Below are 23269 nucleotides of genomic sequence, written 5' to 3'. Positions count from 1 at the left end.
CGACACCAACATTCGGCTTCTAGCAACGTTCTTCTCGTCTGTCACTCTCTGACACTCCACATCGAACCAACCCGTCCTGGGTCGCCTTTGTACAGTAGGGTGCCAATAAAAATGACATTTTCGAATTTCAAAAAACGGCATTGTTTACAAGTTTCATTACCCCAAAATATGAACCCATGCAAAATTTTAGTTGAATCGGACATGGTTTAGGGGTGCCTAAAATTCATCAGTGTTTTAAAATTTTTACCCATGAAATTTTTCCCAAGGGGGAGCCAACAAGCCAAGGAAAAGTCGAAAATCGAATTTTTATTTTTATGCCAAATGACTTAAAAATGCATTAAACGTCGAGATCTGATGTTACTTAAAAAAAATAAAATTTGAAAACAAAAATCGATCGATCCAATGCAAATTCCAATAAATGTCCTATGGAAATTCCGAACAAAATTCGTAAAAACCCCTATTTGAACAATCTTTCTTTTTGAATGTGTTTTGAGTCTATTTAACTAGGAACCAAATGTTACTGGGAGAATCTATGATTATTAACAAATATAATCGTTCAAAAAAGTTCAGTGATTGATTGTTTTATGGTAAAAAGTTGTGAGAGCGGAGGTTAATTGGTAGTTATTCTAATTTGCTTCAATTTATCGGTGGTCTATAATTGATAGTAGGGTTGTATTTCATAGAACCCAACCTTTTGCTTATCACATAAATAAATAGTTTCTATATCAGCAACTAAATCCGTTGCATTAAGCACCAGTATCATACCGTTGAACATAATCCATTCACAGTGTACGTGCTTACAAGACTCATTACATTCTACTATAACCTTATCACAATTACTTATACAGCATAACTAATTACGAGCACCATCGTTGGAAATTGGTTCCATTCACAGAAGGGTACCTCCGGTATACGAATTACTACTAGCGATCGCACCCCAAAACCAAAACAATAATATTGCAAATCATGCACCTTTCTGAAACAAGGAAACAAGCGCCAGCAGACTTCCCTTCACCTCGCACGAGAGGTGCTTAACGTCAAAGCGGCAAATACTGTGCAGGAAAAGCTCATACCTCCCAGCACCTTCCCTATCCACTGCTACTGTACTAGCCGAACTAATGAATTAATAATGCAGCACGCTCAATCCTCTTTCTTCCAGGTGTCTTGCCGGTGGTGGTCGGTGGTTGATGTCTGTGTGCACCGGCTGAAACAGTACTGAACGGCTAATGAACTCCATTCGGCTGGTACAGCCGTTTCTGCGCTTCTTCTTCTCCGATACGTAACCATTAGCCCGCCGTCGTCGTCGGTCGGTTGGTAGTAAACAGTTAAAACAACGATATCCATATCTCGAAAGCATGGCCCGGTGAGGTGTGAACATATTTAGTTAGAGTGTGATAGTTAGGCATACCGAAAGGGTTTCATTTGGGCAGGCGGAGCCTCTACGATTGTACCGAAAGCTGGAAGCCTCAATGAATAGAATTCTGTAGTGAGTAGTTTTGGTAGAAGCAGAGACATGAAGTACAAATTTTGCAGTTTGAATGCGTTGGTGGTCGTGATTGGCTGCGTTCTAGTAGCCGGCTCTCTAGCCTTAACCGTAGAAAATCCAACCGCTCTCACCGTGAAGGCTCAGGCCTGCTGTCGGGACAACGATGTCCTGTCCACGGTCCACAGGGAATGCTTTAACCATTCGAGCAATAGTTCTTACCCGCTGCAGCTGAACTGCAGCCAGTACTACATCATATACCAGGAGGTGGAAGCGGAGGTGCACGTCAACGACCAGGGGAAACTGGTGGAAAATGAATACGAAGTCGACTGGGACAGGTATGTTTAGAAAGTAGGTGAATGATTGTTCTTGTCGGATTGACCGATTGTTTTATTTTTTTTCGCAGATACTGCTCAGGAACGCTCCTCGAAGGAACCGGAAGTCAACCGGTTTTCCTCGTGTGTTTCAGTCCGGAGGATCAGCAGCCGAATGTGTCGCTGTTCTTCAGCAAAGGCGTCATGATGCTGATTTCGGTGTTCTTCCTGGCGATGACTCTGTACATCTACTTCATCATTCCGGACCTGCGAGAGACGCAGGATAAGGTCACCTCGATAGCTGTGGCCTGCCTGATGGCGTTCATGATATTGCTCAGTATGGTGCAGCTGCAGGCCTCCCTAACCTTCCATCCGTTGCTGTGCATGACGATGGGTAAGTCGTAACTGTGGGATAATGTGTAACGAAGTGCCATTTACCCGTTTCGACCCGTTATCGTTTGGGGCCGACGACGTAGGTGAGCAGCGCCCGTCCAGCCTGGCAGGTGTGACTTATTGTATCGATGATATTATCCGCATTCCATGGGGCAGATGCAGATGCACATGGCAAAACGGTTATGACGACGTAGACGTAGATGCCAGAATGCCGGTGGCAGCTTCCGCACTGGGTATTGTGCTCTGCCAAGTCAGGTAAAAGTGCTTGAGATGATGCTCACGTTTCGGTGCATTGCATTCTGGCCGGTAGGGTAGAATAAAAAATGGGATATCTCTCGGAAGTAGAGCGCTGTGAAAGTTGCAAGTTGCAACAGCTAACAGCGATTTTTCGCGTGACTGACTTTAAGTATCTTTATTATTTACTGAAGCAGTTGAAAATAAACTGGGAAAATTTTCATTGAAGTTGGTTACATTGTTGATAAAGAAAGCTTATTTAGACACTTTATTTATTAGTGCATTAAATAATCCAGATAACACTGCATTTCTCTTTTCAAACATTTAATGCGGCTTAATAACGGAAAATCAGTGATTCTTTAACATTTCTACATAACGTTAGGTACAGCGTGTTTTGCACGAGCAGAGATTTTTTTTCCTGTTGCCGACCTTATTTGATGGAAATGAAAATAAAAAACGAGCGGGTGTTTCTTTGTAGCAAAATGGCTCTGGGTCGTGTTTCAATTTACGCATCGCTTTAGGTGGAAGCAAAAAGCGATCCTATCGGCATCGGATGTTTTGACTGAGCGGCAGAGTTTTTTTGTCTCGCTGAAGCAGTATGCAAAACCAAATGGTATCATACAGTGTTGTTTATGATTTACGTGTTTTGCAATTTAACCCAAGGAGTAAATCTTCTGATGTTGGGGGTTCCGCCCAACATTCTTCCAAGCGATTAATAGAGATGGAATCATATTCTCCTCACGTTTACCGAGCAACAGCGTAAAAGGAATGTATACCATTTCGTCGAATGACATTTGGTCGAAAGGACATATAGTCGAAAATGAATTTTAGTCCTCTTGAGACGTAGGACATTTGGTCGAATGACGTTTGGTCGAGAGGACGCTAAGTCGAATGGACATTTGGTCGAAAGCAGATTTTAGAATGAAGAATCTTTGTACAGTTGGTCGAATGACGTTTGGTTAAGGTCACTCCTAACGAAATCCAAGTTTCAAAGTGCTCGCGTTTTCGGGGGTACAACACTCGATACGGAAGCAACGCACAACTGTAATTTTTATTATTCCACGCATGCTGCGACGCAACACAGTTAAATCAACAAAAATGACAGTTGTGCGCCGCCTCCGTATCGAGTGGTGTGCCCCCGAAAACGCGAGCACTTTGAAACTTGGATTCCGTGAGGAGTGCCCTTAAAAGGACATAACGTCGATTGAAAGTTTAGTCGAAATCAGAAATTAGAACCTTAAACGTGACCTTTAAGTGGTCTTGTTGTGTAGGGGTTATCACGCCTATCTAGAGAGTAGGAGGTTGGGGGTTCGAGTCCCTCCAAGACACGTGGATTCTTTTTCGCAAATTTCATATCAATTTGTCCATTTCGAAACATGTGCTGTGCATATGCACAGCCAAGATATTTAGCAATTCCAAACAAGTTCCTTCACGAATTCCTTCGGATGGTCCTCCTGGAATTCCTCCGGAAGTCCCTCCAGGAATTTCTCCGGAAGTTCCTCTAGGAATTCCTCCGGAAGGTCTTCCAGGAATTCCTCCGGAAGTTCCTCTAGGAATTCCTCCGGAAGGTCTTCCAGGAATTCCTCCGGAAGTTCCTCCAGGAATTCCTCCGGAAGTTCCTCCAGGAATTCCTCCGGAAGTTCCTCCAGGAATTCCTCCGGAAGTTCCTCCAGGAATTCCTCCGGAAGTTCCTCCAGGAATTCCTCCGGAAGTTCCTCCAGGAATTCCTCCCGAAGTTCCTCCAGGAATTCCTCCCGAAGTTCCTCCAGGAATTCTTCCGGAAGTTCCTCCGGAAGTTCCTCCAGGAATTCCTCCGGAAGTTCCTCCAGGAATTCCTCCGGAAGTTCCTCCAGGAATTCCTCCGGAAGTTCCTCCAGGAATTCCTCCGGAAGTTCCTCCAGGAATTCCTCCGGAAGTTCCTCCAGGAATTCCTCCGGAAGTTCCTCCAGGAATTCCTCCGGAAGTTCCTCCAGGAATTCCTCCGGAAGTTCCTCCAGGAATTCCTCCGGAAGTTCCTCCAGGAATTCCTCCGGAAGTTCCTCCAGGAATTCCTCCGGAAGTTCCTCCAGGAATTCCTCCGGAAGTTCCTCCAGGAATTCCTCCGGAAGTTCCTCCAGGAATTCCTCCGGAAGTTCCTCCAGGAATTCCTCCGGAAGTTCCTCCAGGAATTCCTCCGGAAGTTCCTCCAGGAATTCCTCCGGAAGTTCCTCCAGGAATTCCTCCGGAAGTTCCTCCAGGAATTCCTCCGGAAGTTCCTCCAGGAATTCCTCCGGAAGTTCCTCCAGGAATTCCTCAGGAAGTTCCTCCAGGAATTCCTCAGGAAGTTCCTCCAGGAATTCCTCCGGAAGTTCCTCCAGGTATTCCTCCGGAAGTTCCTCCAGGAATTCCTCCGGAAGTTCCTCCAGGAATTCCTCCGGAAGTTCCTCCAGGAATTCCTCCGGAAGTTCCTCCAGGAATTCCTCCGGAAGTTCCTCCAGGAATTCCTCCGGAAGTTCCTCCAGGAATTCCTCCGGAAGTTCCTCCAGGAATTCCTCCGGAAGTTCCTCCAGGAATTCCTCCGGAAGTTCCTCCAGGAATCTCGGTGGGGAAGTTCCTCCTGGAATTCCTCCGGAAGTTCCTCCAGGAATTCCTCCGGAAGTTCCTCCAGGAATTCCTCCGGAAGTTCCTCCAGGAATTCCTCCGGAAGTTCCTCCAGGAATTCCTCCGGAAGTTCCTCCAGGAATTCCTCCGGAAGTTCCTCCAGGAATTCCTCCGGAAGTTCCTCCAGGAATTCCTCCGGAAGTTCCTCCAGGAATTCCTCCGGAAGTTCCTCCAGGAATTCCTCCGGAAGTTCCTCCAGGAATTCCTCCGGAAGTTCCTCCAGGAATTCCTCCGGAAGTTCCTCCAGGAATTCCTCCAGGAATTCCTCCGACGTTCCTCCAGGAATTTCTCCGGAAGTTCCTCCAGGAATTCCTCCGGAAGTTCCTCCAGGAATTCCTCCGGAAGTTCCTCCAGGAATTCCTCCGGAAGTTCCTCCAGGAATTCCTCCGGAAGTTTCTCCAGGAATTCCTCCGGAAGTTTCTCCAGGAATTCCTCCGGAAGTTCCTCTAGGAATTCTTCTGAAACTTCCTCCAGGAATTCCTCCGGAACTTCCTCCAGGAATTCCTCCGGAAGTTCCTCCAGGGATTTCTCCGGAAGTTCCTCCAGGAATTTTTCCGGAAGTTCCTCCACGAATCCCTCCAGGAATTCCTCCGGAAGTTCCTCCAGAAATTCCTCCGGAAGTTCCGTCAGGTATTTCTCCGGAAGTTCCAGAAACTCTTATGAAAGCTTCCCCAGAAATTTCTCCGGAAATCATTCCAGAATTTACTCTGCAACTTTTTTCCGAAAGTTCGTCCAGAAGGTAATCCAAGATTTCCTCCAGAAGTTCGTGGGAACTTCTCCAGAAAAGATTGAATTCATTTGGCAATAGCAGTTCTAATAAGTAGCAGATGTGTTTTTGCTCCTACATCCGACTAACCGAAATGTTGGGTTAATACTCCCAACAAGTTCCTCCAGGAATTCCTCCGGAAGTTCCTCCAGGAATTACTCCAGAAGTTCCTTTCAAGAATTCCTCCGGAAGTTCCTCCAGGAATTCCTTCGGAAGTTCCTTCAGGAATTCCTCCGGAAGTTCCTCCAGGAATTCCTTCGGAAGTTCCTTCAGGAATTCCTCCGGAAGTTCCTCCAGAAATTCCTCCGAAAGTTCCTCCAGGAATTCCTCCGGACGTTCCTCCAGGAATTTCTCCGGAAGTTCCTCCAGGAATTCCTCCGGAAGTTCCTCCAGGAATTCCTCCGGAAGTTCCTCCAGGAATTCCTCCGGAAGTTCCTCCAGGAATTCCTCCGGAAGTTCCTCCAGGAATTCCTCCGGAAGTTCCTCCAGGAATTCCTCCGGAAGGCGGTGGCGCAAGAAAATCGTCAGTGGCGGCGGCGTGGTGCGGCGACGCACAAGTGTACTGGAGACCTCGTCAATTTATCAAATTCTTTCAATTGTTTAAAATCATTCGATTCCTTCAATCCATTTCCTATATTTTCTTCATTTCCATCAATTCTCTCATTTTTTTCCATTCCATTATATCCATCATTTGCTCAAATTCCAACATTTACTTCAATTCTTAAAATTCCTCAAATTACTTGAACTTCTGTAATTCCTTTTATATTTCAAATTCCTTCAATTCCTTTATTTTCTTCTTTTACTAAATTTCCAACAAATTCTTAAAATCATTCAATTATTTAAATTTTTTCGTTTCCTTAAATTTCTCCAATTCTTCCATACCCTTCAATTTCTTCAATTCTTCAAGATCACACAGTAAATAATCTCACGATTATTACTAGCATCATATATATTGTCACACCAATTTCACAGGTAAACGATATACCAGCTACTGAATTCACTCGAAACACCACTCCAAAAAACCCCAAACCCCATTGTTCTTATTTGCAGCTCAGTGAACCACACGGTAAAGTAATTCCCAATTCAGGAGGCAATTTCACGTGTCATGAATTCACACCCACGTGAAGGCAAGCCGAAGAAGCCTACCACCGATCGATCAATCTTCCCTTGCCCGGTAACCAAGAATAATACTTCACCCGGCAGCACAGACATCAAAGTGAGTGCTGCCGTTGACACCGAGATCCATTTTCTCGCCTTGAGCGTGAGAAACAGGCCTTGGCCTTATGCAACCAACAAGGGGGGAGATTGGATCTCAAGATACGGTTGCTTGTAATGTTTGGACATTCCCGTTCCGATATTGCACATGGGACCAACGAAATCGATATTTTCCAATCGATTGCCAACTGTTCTAGTTATACAAATAAAGGAAAAAATAAGCCTTCCACATTAACAGCAACATTCAATGTTAAGCAACCGTACTTTTGTTTCATTAGGCCTCGAGAGTCAGATTATTTTATCGAACACTAGGTGGGTTGGGTGTACTGACTGGAAAAACTAACTCCATCAGTCATCGCACCTCTTAGCGCAAAAGGATGAAGGAATCGCCGTCGCACGGAATCTGTGCACGCAAACAGCAACAGTAGCGTTTGGGGGAAAACACCCCAAAATAATTTATTGCCAGCGGAGACGAACGCACTCGCTCCGATACGCCGCCGGCCGGCTTCGACCCAATGATTGACTGGTGCACTGCTGGGCATTACGAGATTAAATTTATGTCTCCCTTGATTCGTAACATGCGAGGCGTGGGCACGTGTCTGGAAGGGATTGACCCCCTATCAAGTGAGCCTTTGTTACAGGTAGCCAGATGACCACTCAATTCGATGCGATATTGTTCGGTGATTAGAGGTTCCTAAATGCAAATCGGGAAACATCAGAATCTTAATTTACCAGTTGCGAAAACTACATTAAAAGTAAATTTGAATCATATGTTAATTCAACACAAAATAAATCAAGGACCACTTCAAATCAAACACGAGCATAAACTAAAATCAATACAACCCAAACCAGAAATGAATCTAAAACCATGTCTAATCAATTCAAATCCTCACACAAGCCTCGATCGTCGCAACTTGATCTTCTAAACTTATATTGAAGTTCAGAAAACTAGTCCAAATCCCATACTAATCCAAACCAAATCGAATCAAAAACCAATATAAGTCAAAAACAATAAAAATCCAAAACTTATTCATATGCAGTCCAAATATAATCCTCATCCAATCCCAATTTGATTCATATCCAATACTAATCCAATAAAAACTCAATTCAATCCCAATTGAAATCCAATCGAACTCAAAATAGATATAAATCCAATACCAATTCTAATCCAAAAGCAATCCAAATCCAGTTCAAACAAAATCCAAATAAAATAGAAATATAAACCAAATCCAAGTACAAGCCAAATTTAATTCAAATAAATCAAAAACCTAATAATATCCAATTCAAATCCCATTAAAATTCAATCCAAATCCTATCTAAATCCAATCCAAATCTAATTAAATCCAATCCAAATTCATTTCAAATCCAATCCAAATCCAATCCAAATCTAACCCAAATCCAATCCAACTCCAATCCAAATCCAATCCAAATCCAATTCAAATCCAATCTAAATACAATCTAAATCCAATCCAAATTTAAAGCAAATCCTATCCAAATCCAATCCAAATCCAATGCAAATAAAAACCAAACCCAATCCAAATCCAACCCAAATCTAATCCAAATCCAATCCAAATCCAATGCAAATAAAAACCAAATCCAATCCAAATCCAATCCAAATCCAATCAAAATCCAATACAAATCCGATCCAAATTCAATCAAAATCCAATCTAAATGCGACCCAAATTCAATCCAAATTCGAATTCAAATCCAATCAAAATCCAATTCAAATCCAACCCAAATCCAATCCAAATCAATTCCAAATCCAATTCAAATTGAATTCAAATGAATTCCGAATCCAATCAAAATCCAATCCAAATCAAATACAAATCCATTCCAAATCAATTCCAAATCTAATTCAAATCCAATACAAATGAATTCCGAATCCAATCAAAATCCAATCCAAATCAAATCCAAATCCAAATCTAATCCAAATCCAATCCAAATCCAATTCAAATCCAATCCAAATCCAATCCAAATAAAATCAAAATTCAATCTATATAAGACACAAATTCAATCCAAATTCGAATCCAAATCCAATCAAAATCCAATTCAAATCCAATCCAAATCAATTCCAAATCCAATTCAAATCCAATCCAAATGAATTCCGAATCCAATCGAAATCCAATCCAAATCAAATCCAAATCCAATCCAAATGAATTCCGAATCCAATCCAAATCCAATCCATATCCAATCCAAATCCAATCAAAATCCAACCCAAATCCAACCCAACTCCAATCAAACTCCAATCTAAATCCAATCCAAATCCAATCCAAATCCAATCCAAATCCAATCCAAATCTAATCCAAATCCAATCCAAATCCAATCAAAATACAATACAAATCCGATCCAAATTCAATAAAAATCCAATCTAAATGCGACCCAAATTCAATCCAAATTCGAATCCAAATCCAATCAAAATCCAATTCAAATCCAACCCAAATCCAATCCAAATCAATTCCAAATCCAATTCAAATTCAATCCAAATAAATTCCGAATCCAATCAAAACCCAATTCAAATCCAATCCAAATCAAATCCAAATCCAATCCAAATCCGACCCAAACTCAATCCAAATTCTAATCCAAATCCAATCAAAATCCAAATCCAATCAAAAGCCAATTCAAATCCAACCCAAATCCAATCCAAATCAATTCCAAATCCAATCCAAATCCAATTCAAATCAAATCCAAATCAAATCCAAATCCAATCCAAATCAATTCCAAATCTAACTCAAATCCAATCCAAATGAATTCCGAATCCAATCCAAATCAAATCCAAATCCGATCCAAATTCAATCTAAATGCGACCCAAATTCAATCCAAATTCGAATCCAAATCCAATCAAAATCCAATTCAAATCCAATCCAAATCAAATCCAAATCCAAATCCAATCCAAATCAATTCCAAATCCAATTCAAATCCAATCCAAATGAATTCCGAATCCAATCAAAATCCAATCCAAAGCCAATTCAAATCCAATCTAAATCAATTCCAAATCCAATTCAAATACAATCCAAATGAATTCCGAATCCAATCAAAATCCAATCCAAATCAAATCCAAATCCGATCCGAATTCAATCCAAATTCGAATCCAAATCCAATCAAAATCCAAATCCAATCACAGTTCAATTCAAATCCAACCCAAATCAAATCCAAATCAATTCCAAATCCAATTCAAATCCAATCCAAATGAATTCCGAATCCAATCGACATCCAATCTAAATCAAATCCAAATCTAATCCAAATGAATTCCGAATCCAATCCAAATCCAATCAAAATCTAACCCAAACCCAATCCAACTTCAATCAAACTCCAATCCAAATCCAATAAAAATCCAATCCAAATCCAATCTAAATCCAATCCAAATTCAATCCTAATCTAACCCAAATCTAATCCAACTCCAATCCAAATCCAATCCAAATACAATCCAAATCCAATCCAAATTCAATTCAAATCCAATCCAAATCCGATCCAAATTCAATCTAAATGCGACCCAAATTCAATCCCAATTCAAATCCAAATCCAATCCAAATCCAATCAAAATCCAATCCAAATAAAACCCAAATCCAATCCAAATTAATTCCAAATCCAATTCAAATCCAATCCAAATAAATTCCGAATCCAATCAAAATCCAATCCAAATCAAATACAAATACAATCCAAATCCAATCCAAATCCAATCCAAATCCGACCCAAATCCAATCCAAATCAAATCCAAATCAATTCCAAATCTAACTCAAATCCAATCCAAATGAATTCCGAAACCAATCGAAATACAATCCAAATCAAATCTAAATCCAATCCAAATGAATTCCGAATCCAATCCAAATCCAATCAAAATCTAACCCAAATCCAATCCAACTTCAATCAAACTCCAATCCAAATCCAATCCAAATCCAATCCAAATCCAATCCAAATCTAACCCAAATCTAATCCAACGCCAATCCAAATCCAATACAAATCCAATCCATATTCAATTCAAATCCAATCCAAATCCGATCCAAATTCAATCTAAATTCGACCCAAATTCAATCCCAATTCAAATCCAATCAAAATCCAATCCAAATAAAACCCAAATCCAATCCAAATTAATTCCAAGTCCAATTCAAATCCAATCCAAATGAATTCCGAATCCAATCAAAATCCAATCCAAATCAAATACAAATACAATCCAAATCCAATCCAAATCAAATCCAAATCAAATCCAAATCCAATTCAAATCAATTCCAAATCTAACTCAAATCCAATCCAAACGAATTCGAATCCAATCAAAATCCAATCCAAATCAAATCCAAATCCGATCCAAATTCAATCTAAATGCGACCCAAATTCAATCCAAATTCGAATCCAAATCCAATCAAAATCCAAATCCAATCAAAATCCAATCAAATCCAACCCAAATCAATTGAAAATCCAATTCAAATCCAATCCAAATGAATTCCAAATCCAATCAAAATCCAATTTAAATCCAATCCAAATCAAATCCAAATCCAATCCAAATGAATTCCAAATCCAATCAAAATCCAATCCAAAGCCAATCCAAATCCAATCCAAATCCAATCCAAATCCAATCCATTTGAATTAAATCCAATCCAAATTCATCTCAAATCTAATCCAAATCCAATCCAAAATTAACCCAAATCCAATCCAAATCCAATCCAAATCCAATCCAAATCCAATCCAAATCCAATCCAAATCCAATCCAAATCAAATCCAAATCAAATCCAAATCAAATCCAAATTCAATCAAAATCAATTCCAAATCTAACTCAAATCCAATCCAAATGAATTTCGAATCCATTAAAAATCCAATCCATATGCAAATCCAATCCAAATGTAATCAAAATTCAATCCAAATCAAATCTAAATCCAATCCAAATCCGATCCAAATTCAATCTAAATGCAACCCAAATCCAATCCAAATCCAATCAAAATCCAAATCCAATCAAAATCCAATTCAAATCCAATACAAATCAAATCCAAATCCAAATCCATTCCAAATCCAATTCAAATCAAATCCAAATCCAAATCCATTCCAAATCCAATTCAAATCCAATCCAAATCAATTCCGAATCCAATCAAAATCCAATCCAAATCAAATCCAAATCCAATCCAAATCAAATCCAAATCCAATCCAAATCAATTCCAAATCTAACTCAAATCCAATCCAAATGAATTCCGAATCCAATCAAAATCCAATACAAATCAAATCCAAATCCGATCCAAATTCAATCTAAATGCGAACCAAGTTCGAACCAAATTCGAATCCAAATCCAATCAAAATCCAAGTCAAATCCAATCCAAATCAAATCCAAATCCAATCCAAATCAATTCCAAATCCAATTCAAACCCAATCCAAATGAATTCCGAATCCAATCAAAATCCAATCCAAATCCAATAAAAATCCAATCCAAAGCCAATCCAAATCCAATCCAAATCAATTCCAAATCCAATTCAAATACAATCCAAATGAATTCCGAATCCAATCAAAATCCAATCCAAATCAAATCCAAATCCAAATCCAATCCAAATCAATTCCAAATCCAATCCAAATCCGATCCAAATTCAATCTAAATGCGACCCAAATTCAATCCAAATTCGAATCCAAATCCAATCAAAATCCAATCAAATCCAATCCAAGTTAATTTCAAATTCAATTCAAATCCAATCCAAATGAATTCCGAATCCAATCAAAATCCAATTCAAATCCAATCCAAATCCAATCCAAACCCAATCCAATTAAATTGAATCAAATCCAAATTCATTTCAAATTTAATTCAAATTCTATCCAAATCTAACCCAAGTCCAATCCAACTCCAATCCAAATCTTACCTAAATCCAATCCAACTCCAATCCAACTCCAATCCAAATCCAATCCAAATTCAATCCGAATCTAATACAAATCTAATCCAAATCCAATCCAAATCCAATCCAAATCCAATCCAAATCTAATCCAAATCCAATCCAAATCCAATCCAAATCCAAATCAAATCCAAGTCCAATCTAAATCCAATCCAAATCCAATCCAAATCCAATTCGAATCCAATCCAAATCCAATCCAAATCCAATCCAAATCCAATCCAAATCCAATCCAAATCCAATCCAAATCCAATCCAAATCCAATCCAAATCCAATCCAAATCCAATCCAAATCAAATCAAAATCCAAATCCAATCAAAATCCAATTCAAATCCAACCCAAATCCAATCCAAATCAATTCCATATCCTATTCAAATCAAATCCAAATCTAATCCAAATCCAATCCAAATCCAATCCAAATCCAATTCAAATCCAATCCAAATCCAATCCAAATATAATCCAAATATAATCCAAATCCAATCCAAATCCAATCCAAATCCAATCCAAATCCAATCCAAATCCAATCCAAATCCAATCCAAATCCAATCCAAATCCAATCCAAATCAAATCAAAATCCAAATCCAATCAAAATCCAATTCAAATCCAACCCAAATCCAATCCAAATCAATTCCATATCCTATTCAAATCCAATCCAAATCTAATCCAAATCCAATCCAAATCCAATCAAAATCCAATTCAAATCCAACCCAAATCCAATCCAAATCAATTCCATATCCAATTCAAATCCAATCCAAATCTAATCCAAATCCAATCCAAATCCAAGTCCAATCTAAATCCAATCCAAATCCAATCCAAATCCAATCCAAATCCAATCCAAATCCAATTCAAATCAAATCCAAATCCAATCCAAATCCAATCCAAATATAATCCAAATCCAATCCAAATCAAATCAAAATCCAATCAAAATCCAGTTCAAATCCAACCCAAATCCAATCCAAATCAATTCCATATCCTATTCAAATCCAATCCAAATGAATTCCTAATCCAATCAAAATCCAATTCAAATCAAATCCAAATCCAATTCAAATCAATTCCAAATCGAATCCAAATCCAATCCAAATCAATTCCAAATCCAAAATAAATCCAATCCAAATCAAATTAAAATCCAATCCAAATCCAAATCCAAATTCAATCCAAATCCAAATCGAATCCAAATTCAATAAAAATCCAATTCAAATTCAATCTAAATCTCGATCTAAATCCAATCTAAATCCTATCTAAATGCAACCCAAATTCAGTCCAATCCAAATCCAATCGATTTCAATTCCAATACAAATCCAATCCAAACCAAATCCAAAAAAAAATCCAGTCCAAATCCATTCCAGATTCAATTCAAATCCAAACCAAATCCAATCCGAATCCAAACCAAATTCAGTCGAAATCCATCCCAGATCCAATCCAAATGCGACCAAAATTCAATCCAATTTCAAATCCAATCCAATCCAAATCCACTCCAAATCCAATCCAAACCCAATCCGGATCCAATCCAAATTTAATCTAAATTTAATCCAAATATTAACCAAATCCTATTCCAATCCAATCCTCTTTAAATCTACATCCAATCTTATCGAATTTCAATCAAGTTTAAATTGTATCGGAATATTTTTTAAATTCTATTCACATTTAGTCCAAATTTAGAAAAAATCCAAACAAATCTATTCAAAATCCTATGAAAATAGATTCGAAATTAATCCAAAACAAAAAAAAATACATTCAAAATCAGATACAAAACCAATCAACCTCAAATCGAAATCCAATCCACATCTAATCGAAATCCAAATCCAACACAAGTCCAATTCAAATCCAATCCAGTCCCAATCCAATCTAAATTCAACTCAAATCTAAAATCCATACATAATTCAATTCAAATCGAACCCAAAGCCAATCCAAACGCAATCTAACTCCAGTCCAATCCAAATCACATTCAAAGCATATCCAATGCGAATCCAAATCCAATCCAAATCCATTTCAGATCCAAATCAAAGAGAATAAAAATCTGCTCCAATTCCAAATACAATCCAAAATACAATCTAAATTCAACCAAAACTCAATCCAAATCAAATCAAAATTCGAATCAAGTCCAATTCAAATCCTATTCAATTGCAAATCCAATACAAATCTAATCCAAATTCAATCCAAATCCAATTCAATTCAAATTTTAAACCAATCAGAATCCTATCCAAACCCAATCTAAAACTAATCCAAATTTAATTAAAAATCAATCCAAATCCCTTCGAAATCCAATCAAAATCATATCCAAATCCAACAAAAATTTTATTAGAATTCAATCCAAATCTAATCCCAGTCCATTTCAAATCAATGTCGGATACAATATCTGAACCAAATATATTCCTAATCCAGATACAGATCAAACAAACGTTTAATTTTACTTCATATCCAATCTACAACCGATTCGTACCCTTAAAAATTCAAATGAATTCGAATTTAAATTCAATTGATACGCAATAAAAACCTGATTGAAACTGAAAATATTTCAAATCTAATGTACGAAAATCGCTTCCAGATCAGAAAATCTTAATTCACATTCAATGTCTGTAAATATTCCAAATAAAATCTGAAATCAATCCGAATTCAACCCTAGTGCCAAAAATCGAGCCAAAATCAAACCTGCTTCATCTGGTAAAGATACTTTTCTCAACTTCGAAATGTGTTTGCGCAAAAAGTCGAGACACTTCTACAGTACTACCACCAGGTGAGAACCACTGAACTAATAGATTTATCTTTTTCTTTTGTTACAGCCTTCCTGATGTACTTCTTCATGATCAGCTACTTCGCATGGTTGAACACGGTGATGGCCAACGTCTGGAAGTTGACAGTGTGAGTAATAACCGTTGGGGACGTCCCCCTCCGGTAGTAAAGTAGATTTTTGATTCGCACAGGAGGCCCCGACTGACAATGAGTAATGGATAAGTCATGTTGGTCATCACTGGAATGACGTTGGCATGTGGGTCTGATTTTTACATAATTCCCATCATAATGTGCATTGCACGTTGGGGGATCGGGGATATGCCCTTCACCTACGTTGATGGGCCAACAAACAGACAAACAGTCTGCCAGTCAGTCGGAAATCCCATCGATTAGTCAGCAACGATGGAACGTTGCTCCGGTTGGAAGGAATCGACTGCGTAAATTGCGATTGATTTCCAACTGAGGAGATTGCGGTTGGTGCCGGTAACTGATTCAAATTCCGATTCTGTTCTTGCTATCATTCACAGCGCACGACGGTGGAAAATCAGAGAGAAGGCTTGGTACGTCCTGAATCACATCTACGCACACACGGTCGCGCTCACGTTAACAGCCATGGTCTACATCTACCACATGCGGAATCCAACGTTCGGGGAAATATCCTGCTGGTTTCGAAGTACGTATCAGTTTGCTTCGCCGTGACACATGTAATATCCTGGAATGTTTATTAGTTGAGCCGATAAAGCGCGAGATTACCATATTGATAGCGTTCGGGTGGGAAGGTGTTATAGGTGTTAGGGACCGTGGGAGTTGCGGAGTTGACGTCCAATCTTATCAGGAAGATGAGCGAACTGACGTTGGTGGAAAATATGCCGTCATGTCGCAGGATGTTTCGTTACAATTACGTGGACATGAAAGTAGAAGGGTTTAATTTGAGAACGGGTTTACTCGATATTGTGGAAAATCTAATGAATTCTAAATTATTTCAAAACGATTTTTGGAATCCAGATGGGTATCTGTTTTGGTTTTGGATACCATGTGCGCTTTCCGAAAACATTTGAATGCGTCCCTGGAAAATGGGACATACTGAACTCAGCTGACGAATGCAGTAGCAATCAAGTTTTGCCAAGATGTGTTACTCCTTCCCACCCGTCCACACCCTACTCGGCCCATGATTCATGCATCCAATTTTGATTTCATTTTCCTATTTATGTTCCATTTCGTTGCCGTAGTTCTATTTTCTTCGTCCAGACACAATTCTCTAACTCGTAATCTTCGTATATCTTTTTCCTTCATGCAGCGGAGCGGGAGCAGTCCTACTTCGTCTATCTGCCATTGAGTGTCATGCTCACCATCAACATTTTCCTCTTCGTTTGGACCAGCTATCATCTGCATGCCAGCGGCGACGACATTAGCCCGGATCGAAAGAAAGCACTCCGTTACAAGTAAGTAAAGTCCAGCCTATTCTGAAAGTTTGACTGCTGCGGATGATAAGTGTTACGTTATTTCTTCTACTTCATTCTTTAGGGCAGATATACAAAAGTCCCAAAAAGTAGCATTTATTTTCCAAAAAAAAAAAACATTGATACTGTCGAACAAGAAGAATTTTGATATTGCTTGATTTTCTTCGCTGCTGACAATTTTTTATGGACAAATTTTCTCTTTTGTATGAGGCGAATACATTTTATCCACCCTTCCGTTATTGCAGATGCATGCTCTACTTGAAGCTGTTCCTCCTGGCCGGACTGATCTGGATTTTTGAAATAATTTCCTTCCACGTGGAAGACGGACGTCTACATCGGTCTTGGTTCTGGTGAGTGTGTGGCTGGCTCTACTCCTTTCTATTCTTTCTCGAGTGGGTGCACTTTAAATGCACTTTAACATTCTTGACGACGAATGCGATGTGTTTTCTATTCTAATTTCCACTTGAAATCGGCGTTCTTCTGTTCTGCTCCTAGGTTTTTGATCGATTCCATTAATTGCCTCCACGGAGTGCTTATCTTCTTCGTGCTGATCGTTTGGCGCCAGCGCATCAAGCGGGAACTGTCCGGACGAAAAGTATTTTGCTTCCGGGGTCCAGCCAGCTGGGCCCAGCTCAAAGATGACGAACAGGAACAACTGGCGGACGAGGGTAGGTGATCGACAGTTTTGAAACCGAAATTAAATTAAATTTTACCAAATCTTTTCCAGGTCGAGACTACGGGAAATATGATTTGATCATCAAGTGAATGGAATGATCAGAATGTGAGGGTTTTCATCCGCAAAGTGGCAGCATTATTACCCAATAAGTGACATTACTTACAATTAACATCAGCTAAACATGCGAACAGTGACTTACGTGAAGGTACTTCATCAATATAAGATATAGATGTTATAACAGCGAATAACAGCAGATACTGTGCGCCAACTACACCGTTAAAAATTGTAGGATAGTTAACAATTGTTTGCGAGCTTTAGTCTATGAATTGTTGTCAAAGTCGATGATAATAAGCAGAATCGCACTAAAATAAGTTGAACTCCATGAACAGTGAAGTCAAACCGTGAACTAACAAATGCATTGGATTTTAATAAACGTAAACAAATCGATTTTTTCGTAGACTGCAGACAGTTTTGGTATGATGACATTCAATATTTAACCAAATAATCAATTTGCGCCACCCTATCACAAAACGACGAATTAGATTAGGGTGCCATTTCGATTCTATTTGGCATTGACTATGATAAGATTTGGAAATGCTTTGGATTAGAATTGGATAGAAGTTGGATTGGATTTGGATTGGGTTTTAATTGAATTTGGATTATATTTGGATTGGATTTTGATTATATTTGGATTGAATTTGGATTGGATTGGATTTTGATTTGGATTGGATTGAATTTTGATTTGGTTTGGATTTGGAATGGATTTGTACTGGATTTGGATTGGATTTAGATTGGATTTGGATTGGATTTGAATTGGATTTGGATTTAGATTGGATTTGGATTTGGATTTGGATTGGATTTTGATTATATTTGGATTGAATTTGGATTGGATTGGATTTTGATTTGGATTGGATTGAATTTTGATTTGGTTTGGATTTGTAATGGATTTGTACTGGATTTGGATTGGATTTAGATTGGATTTGGATTGGATTTGGATTGGATTTGGATTGGATTTGAATTGAATTTGGATTTAGATTGGATTTGGATTTGGATTGGATTTGGATTGAATTTGGATTGGATTGGATTGAATTCGAGTTAGATTTGGATTGACTTTGGATTAGATTTGGATTGGATTTTGATTCTGATTTGAATTGGATTTGGATTGGATTTAGATTGGATTTGGATTAGTTTGGATTGGATTTTGATTGGATTTAGATTGGATATTGATTGGATTTCAATTTGCTTTGGATTGGATTTAATTTGGATCGGTTTTGAATTGGATTTGGATTGGATTGGATTTGGATTGGATTTGGATTGGATTTGAATTGGATTTGGATTGGATTTGGATTTGGATTGAATTTGGATTGGATTTGGATTGGATTGGATTTGGATTGGATTTGGATTGGATTTGGATTGGATTGGATTTGGATTGGATTTGGATTGGATTTGGATTGGATTTGGATTGGATTTGGATTGGATTTGGATTGGATTTGGAATTGATTTGGATTAGATTGGATTGGATTTGGATTGGATTTGGATTGGATTTGGATTGGATTTGGATTGGATTTGGAATGCATTTGGATTAGATTGGATTGGATTTGGATTGGATTGAATTTTGATTTGGATTGGATTTGGATTTGCTTTGTATTGGATTTGAATTGGATTCGATTTTGACTGGACTGGCTTCCAACTTTGATTTGCCTTTGGATCTGGATCTGGAAACGGATCTTTGCACCGATCTGGATTGGATTTGGATTCTATTGGACTTGGATTGGATTTGGATTGGATTTTGATTTGGATTGGATTTGGATTGGATTGAATTCGAGTTGGGTTTGGATTGACTTTGGATTAGGATTGGATTTATATTGGATATTGATTGGATTTCAATTTGCTTTGGATTGGATTTTGATGTGGATTGGATTTAATTTGGATTTGGATTTGAATTGGATTTTGATTTGGATTTGATTTGGGTCGGATTTGGATTGGATTTGTATTTGATTGGATTTGGACTGAACTCTGGACTGGACCTGAATTAAACCTGAACTGGACCTGGATTGACTGGATTCTGGACTGATTTGGATTGACTGATTTGGATTGGATTTGACTGGACTTAGAATGATCTTGAATTAGCCTGGACTGACTTGGACTGGATTTGATTAGATCGACGGATCCCGGCCTGATCGAATTTTGATCTGACTGGATCTGGATCTGATTGGATTGGATTTGGATTTGCTTTGTATTGAATTTGAATTGGATTGGATTTTGATTTGGATTGGATTGAATTTTGATTTGGTTTGGATTTGGATTTGGAATGGATTTGTACTGGATTTGGATTGGATTTGGATTGGATTTTCATTTGAATTGGATTGGATTGAATTCGAGTTGGATTTGGATTGACTTTGGATTAAATTTGCATTCGATTTTGATTCTGATTTGGATTGGATTGGATTTGGATTGGATTTGAATTAGTTTGGATTGGATTTGGATTGGATTTAGATTGGATATTGATTTGATTTCAATTTGCTTTGGATTGGATTTGAATTGGATTGGATTTTGATGTGGATTGGATTTAATTTGGATTGGATTTGAATTGGATTTTGATTTGGATTTGATTTGGATCGGATTTGGATTGGATTTGGATTTGGATAAGATTGGATTGGATTTGGATTGGATTTGGATTTGGATTGGATTTTGATTTGGATTGGATTGGATTGAATTCGAGTTGGATTGACTTTGGATTGGATTTGGATTAGTTTGGATTAGTTTGGATTGGATTTGAATTGGATTGGATTTTGATTTGGATTGGATTGAATTTTGATTTGGCCTGATCGACTGGAACGGACCTGGTACCGGATCTTGGATTGGATTTGGATTTGGATTGGATTTTGATTTGGATTGAATTGGATTGAATTCGAGTTGGATTTGGATTGACTTTGGATTAGTTTGGATTGTTTTTGGATTGGATTTAGATTGGATATTAATTGGATTTCAATTTGCTTTGGATTGGATTTGAATTGGATTGGATTTTGATTGGATTTGGATTAGATTTGGATTGGATTTGGATTGGATTTGAATTGGATTTTGATTTGGATTGTATTTGGATCGGATTTGGATTGGATTTAGATTGGATTTGGATTGAATTTGGATTGGATTTGGATTGAAATTGGATTGGATTTTGATTGGATTTAGATTGGATTTGGATTGAATTTGGATTGGATTTGGATTGAAATTGGATTGGATTTGGATTGGATTTGGATATGATTTGGACTGGATTTGGAATGGATTTGGATTAGATTGGATTGGATTGGATTTGGATTGGATTTGGATTTGGATTGGTTATGGATTTGATTTGGATTGGATTTTGATTTGGATTGGATTTGGATTGAATTGGATTGAATTCGAGTTGGATTTGGATTGACTTTGGATTGGATTTGGATTAGTTTGGATTGTTTTTGGATTGGATTTAGATTGGATATTGATTTGATTTCAATTTGCTTTGGATTGGACTTGAATTGGATTTGATTTGGATTGGATTTTGATTGGATTTGGATTAGATTTGGATTGGATTGGATTGAATTCGAGTTGGATTTGGATTGACTTTGTATTAGATTTGGATTGGATTTTGTTTCTGATTTGGATTTGGATTGGATTTGAATTTGGATTTGAAATGGATGTTTAAATTGTATTTCCAATCCAAATCTAATCCAAAGCCAATGCAAATCCAATCCAAATCCAATCCAAATCTAATTAAATCCAAATTCAATCCAAATCAAATTTTAATTCAAACCAAATCCAAATCAAATCAAAATTCAATCTAAATCCATATCCAATCCAAATTCAATCCAAACCCAATCCAAATCCAATCCAAATAAAATGCAAATCCAATCCAAATCCAATCCAAATCTAATCCAAATCTAATCCAAATCCAATCCAAATCCAATCCAAATCCAATCAAAATACAATCCAAATCCAATCCAAATCCAATCCAAATCCATTTCAAATCGAATTCAAATTCAATCCAATTCCAATTTAAATCCAATCCAAATCCAATCCAAATCCAATTCAATCCAATTCCAATTTAAATCCAATCCAAATCCAATCCAAATCCAATCCAAATCCAATCCAAATCCAATCCAAATCCAATCCAAATCCAATCCAAATCCAATCCAAATCCAATTCAAATCCAATCCAAATCCAATTCAAATCCAATCCGAATCCAATCCAAATCTAATTCAAATCATGATTTGAATTTGGATTTGAATTGGATTTGGATTGGATTTGGATCGGATTTTGATTGGAATTGGATTGGATTTGGATTGGATTTGGATTGAATTTGAATTGGATTTTGATTTGGATTGGATTGAATTCGGGTTGGATTTGGATTGACTTTGCATTAGATTTGGATTGGATTTGGATTGGGTTTGGATTGAATTTGGATTGGATTTGGATTGGATTTGGATGAGTTTGGATTGGATTTGGATTGGAATTTGATTTGGATTGGATTTGGATCGGATTTGGATTGGATTTGGATTGGATTTGGATTGAATTTGGATTGGAGTTGGATTGGATTGGATTTGAATTGGATTTGGATTGGATTTGGATTGGATTGGATTTGGATTGGATTTGGATTGGATTTGGATTGGATTTGGATTGGATTTGGATTGGATTTGGATTTGATATTGTTTTGATTTCAATTTGCTTTGGATTGGAATTGAATTGGACTGGATTTGGATGTGGATTGGATTTAATTTGGATTTGATCTGGATTTGGATTGGATTTGAATTGGATTTTGATTTGGATTGGATTTGGATCGGATTTGGATTGGATTTGGATTGGATTTGGATTGGATTTAATTTGGATTTGATCTGGATTTGGATTGGATTTGAATTGGATTTTGATTTGGATTGGATTTGGATTGGATTGGATTGAATTCGGGTTGGATTTGGATTGACTTTGGATTAGATTTGGATTGGATTTTGATTCTGATTTGGATTTGGATTGGATTTGAATTTGGATTTGAATAGGATGTTTGGATTGTATTTCCAATCCAAATCTAATCCAATGCCAATGCAAACCCAATCGAAATCCAATCCAAATCCAATCCAAATCTAATTAAATCCAAATTCAATCCAAATCAAATTTAAATCTAAACCAAATCCAAATCAAATTCAAATTTAATATATATCCATATCCAATCCAAATCCAATTCAAATTCAATACAAACCCAATCCAATCCAAATTCAATCCAAATCCAATCCAAATCCAAATCCAAATCCAATCCAAATCCAATCTAAATCCAAATCCAATCCAAATCCAATCAAACCAACCAAACCAACCAAACCAATCCAAACCAATCCAAACCAATCCAAATCCAGTCCAAATCCAATCCAAACCAATTCAAACCAACCAAACCAATCAAACCAATCCAAACCAACCAAACCAACCCGAACCAATCCAAACCAACCAAATCTAATCCAAAACCAATCCAACCAACCAAATCCAAT

General features: G+C 37.8%; 2 protein-coding genes across 2 annotated transcripts in view; one reads left to right on the top strand and one right to left on the bottom strand.

The window, feature by feature from the left end:
• LOC134212773 (probable G-protein coupled receptor Mth-like 1) overlaps window positions 1-18212 on the top strand; it is a 139909-nt gene extending 121697 nt beyond the window's left edge. The window contains exons 2-9 of the mRNA XM_062690968.1: window positions 1160-1821; window positions 1890-2191; window positions 15680-15758; window positions 16157-16302; window positions 16927-17071; window positions 17335-17439; window positions 17585-17757; window positions 17817-18212. Coding sequence (XP_062546952.1) covers window positions 1514-1821; window positions 1890-2191; window positions 15680-15758; window positions 16157-16302; window positions 16927-17071; window positions 17335-17439; window positions 17585-17757; window positions 17817-17854 — 1296 coding nt within the window. The 5' untranslated portion in view covers window positions 1160-1513 and the 3' untranslated portion in view covers window positions 17855-18212. The remainder of the gene's footprint in view (window positions 1-1159; window positions 1822-1889; window positions 2192-15679; window positions 15759-16156; window positions 16303-16926; window positions 17072-17334; window positions 17440-17584; window positions 17758-17816) is intronic.
• The window catches only part of LOC134227241 (RNA helicase aquarius), a 355300-nt gene that overhangs the window by 165755 nt on the left and 166276 nt on the right, over window positions 1-23269 (bottom strand). The gene's annotated exons all lie outside the window — the stretch shown is intronic.

Source organism: Armigeres subalbatus, chromosome 1 (assembly GCF_024139115.2).
Source record: "Armigeres subalbatus isolate Guangzhou_Male chromosome 1, GZ_Asu_2, whole genome shotgun sequence".
Classification (NCBI taxonomy): domain Eukaryota; kingdom Metazoa; phylum Arthropoda; class Insecta; order Diptera; family Culicidae; genus Armigeres; species Armigeres subalbatus.
The sequence above is the reverse complement of the archived record's forward strand: the minus strand, read 5'-3'. Positions and strand labels throughout refer to the sequence as shown.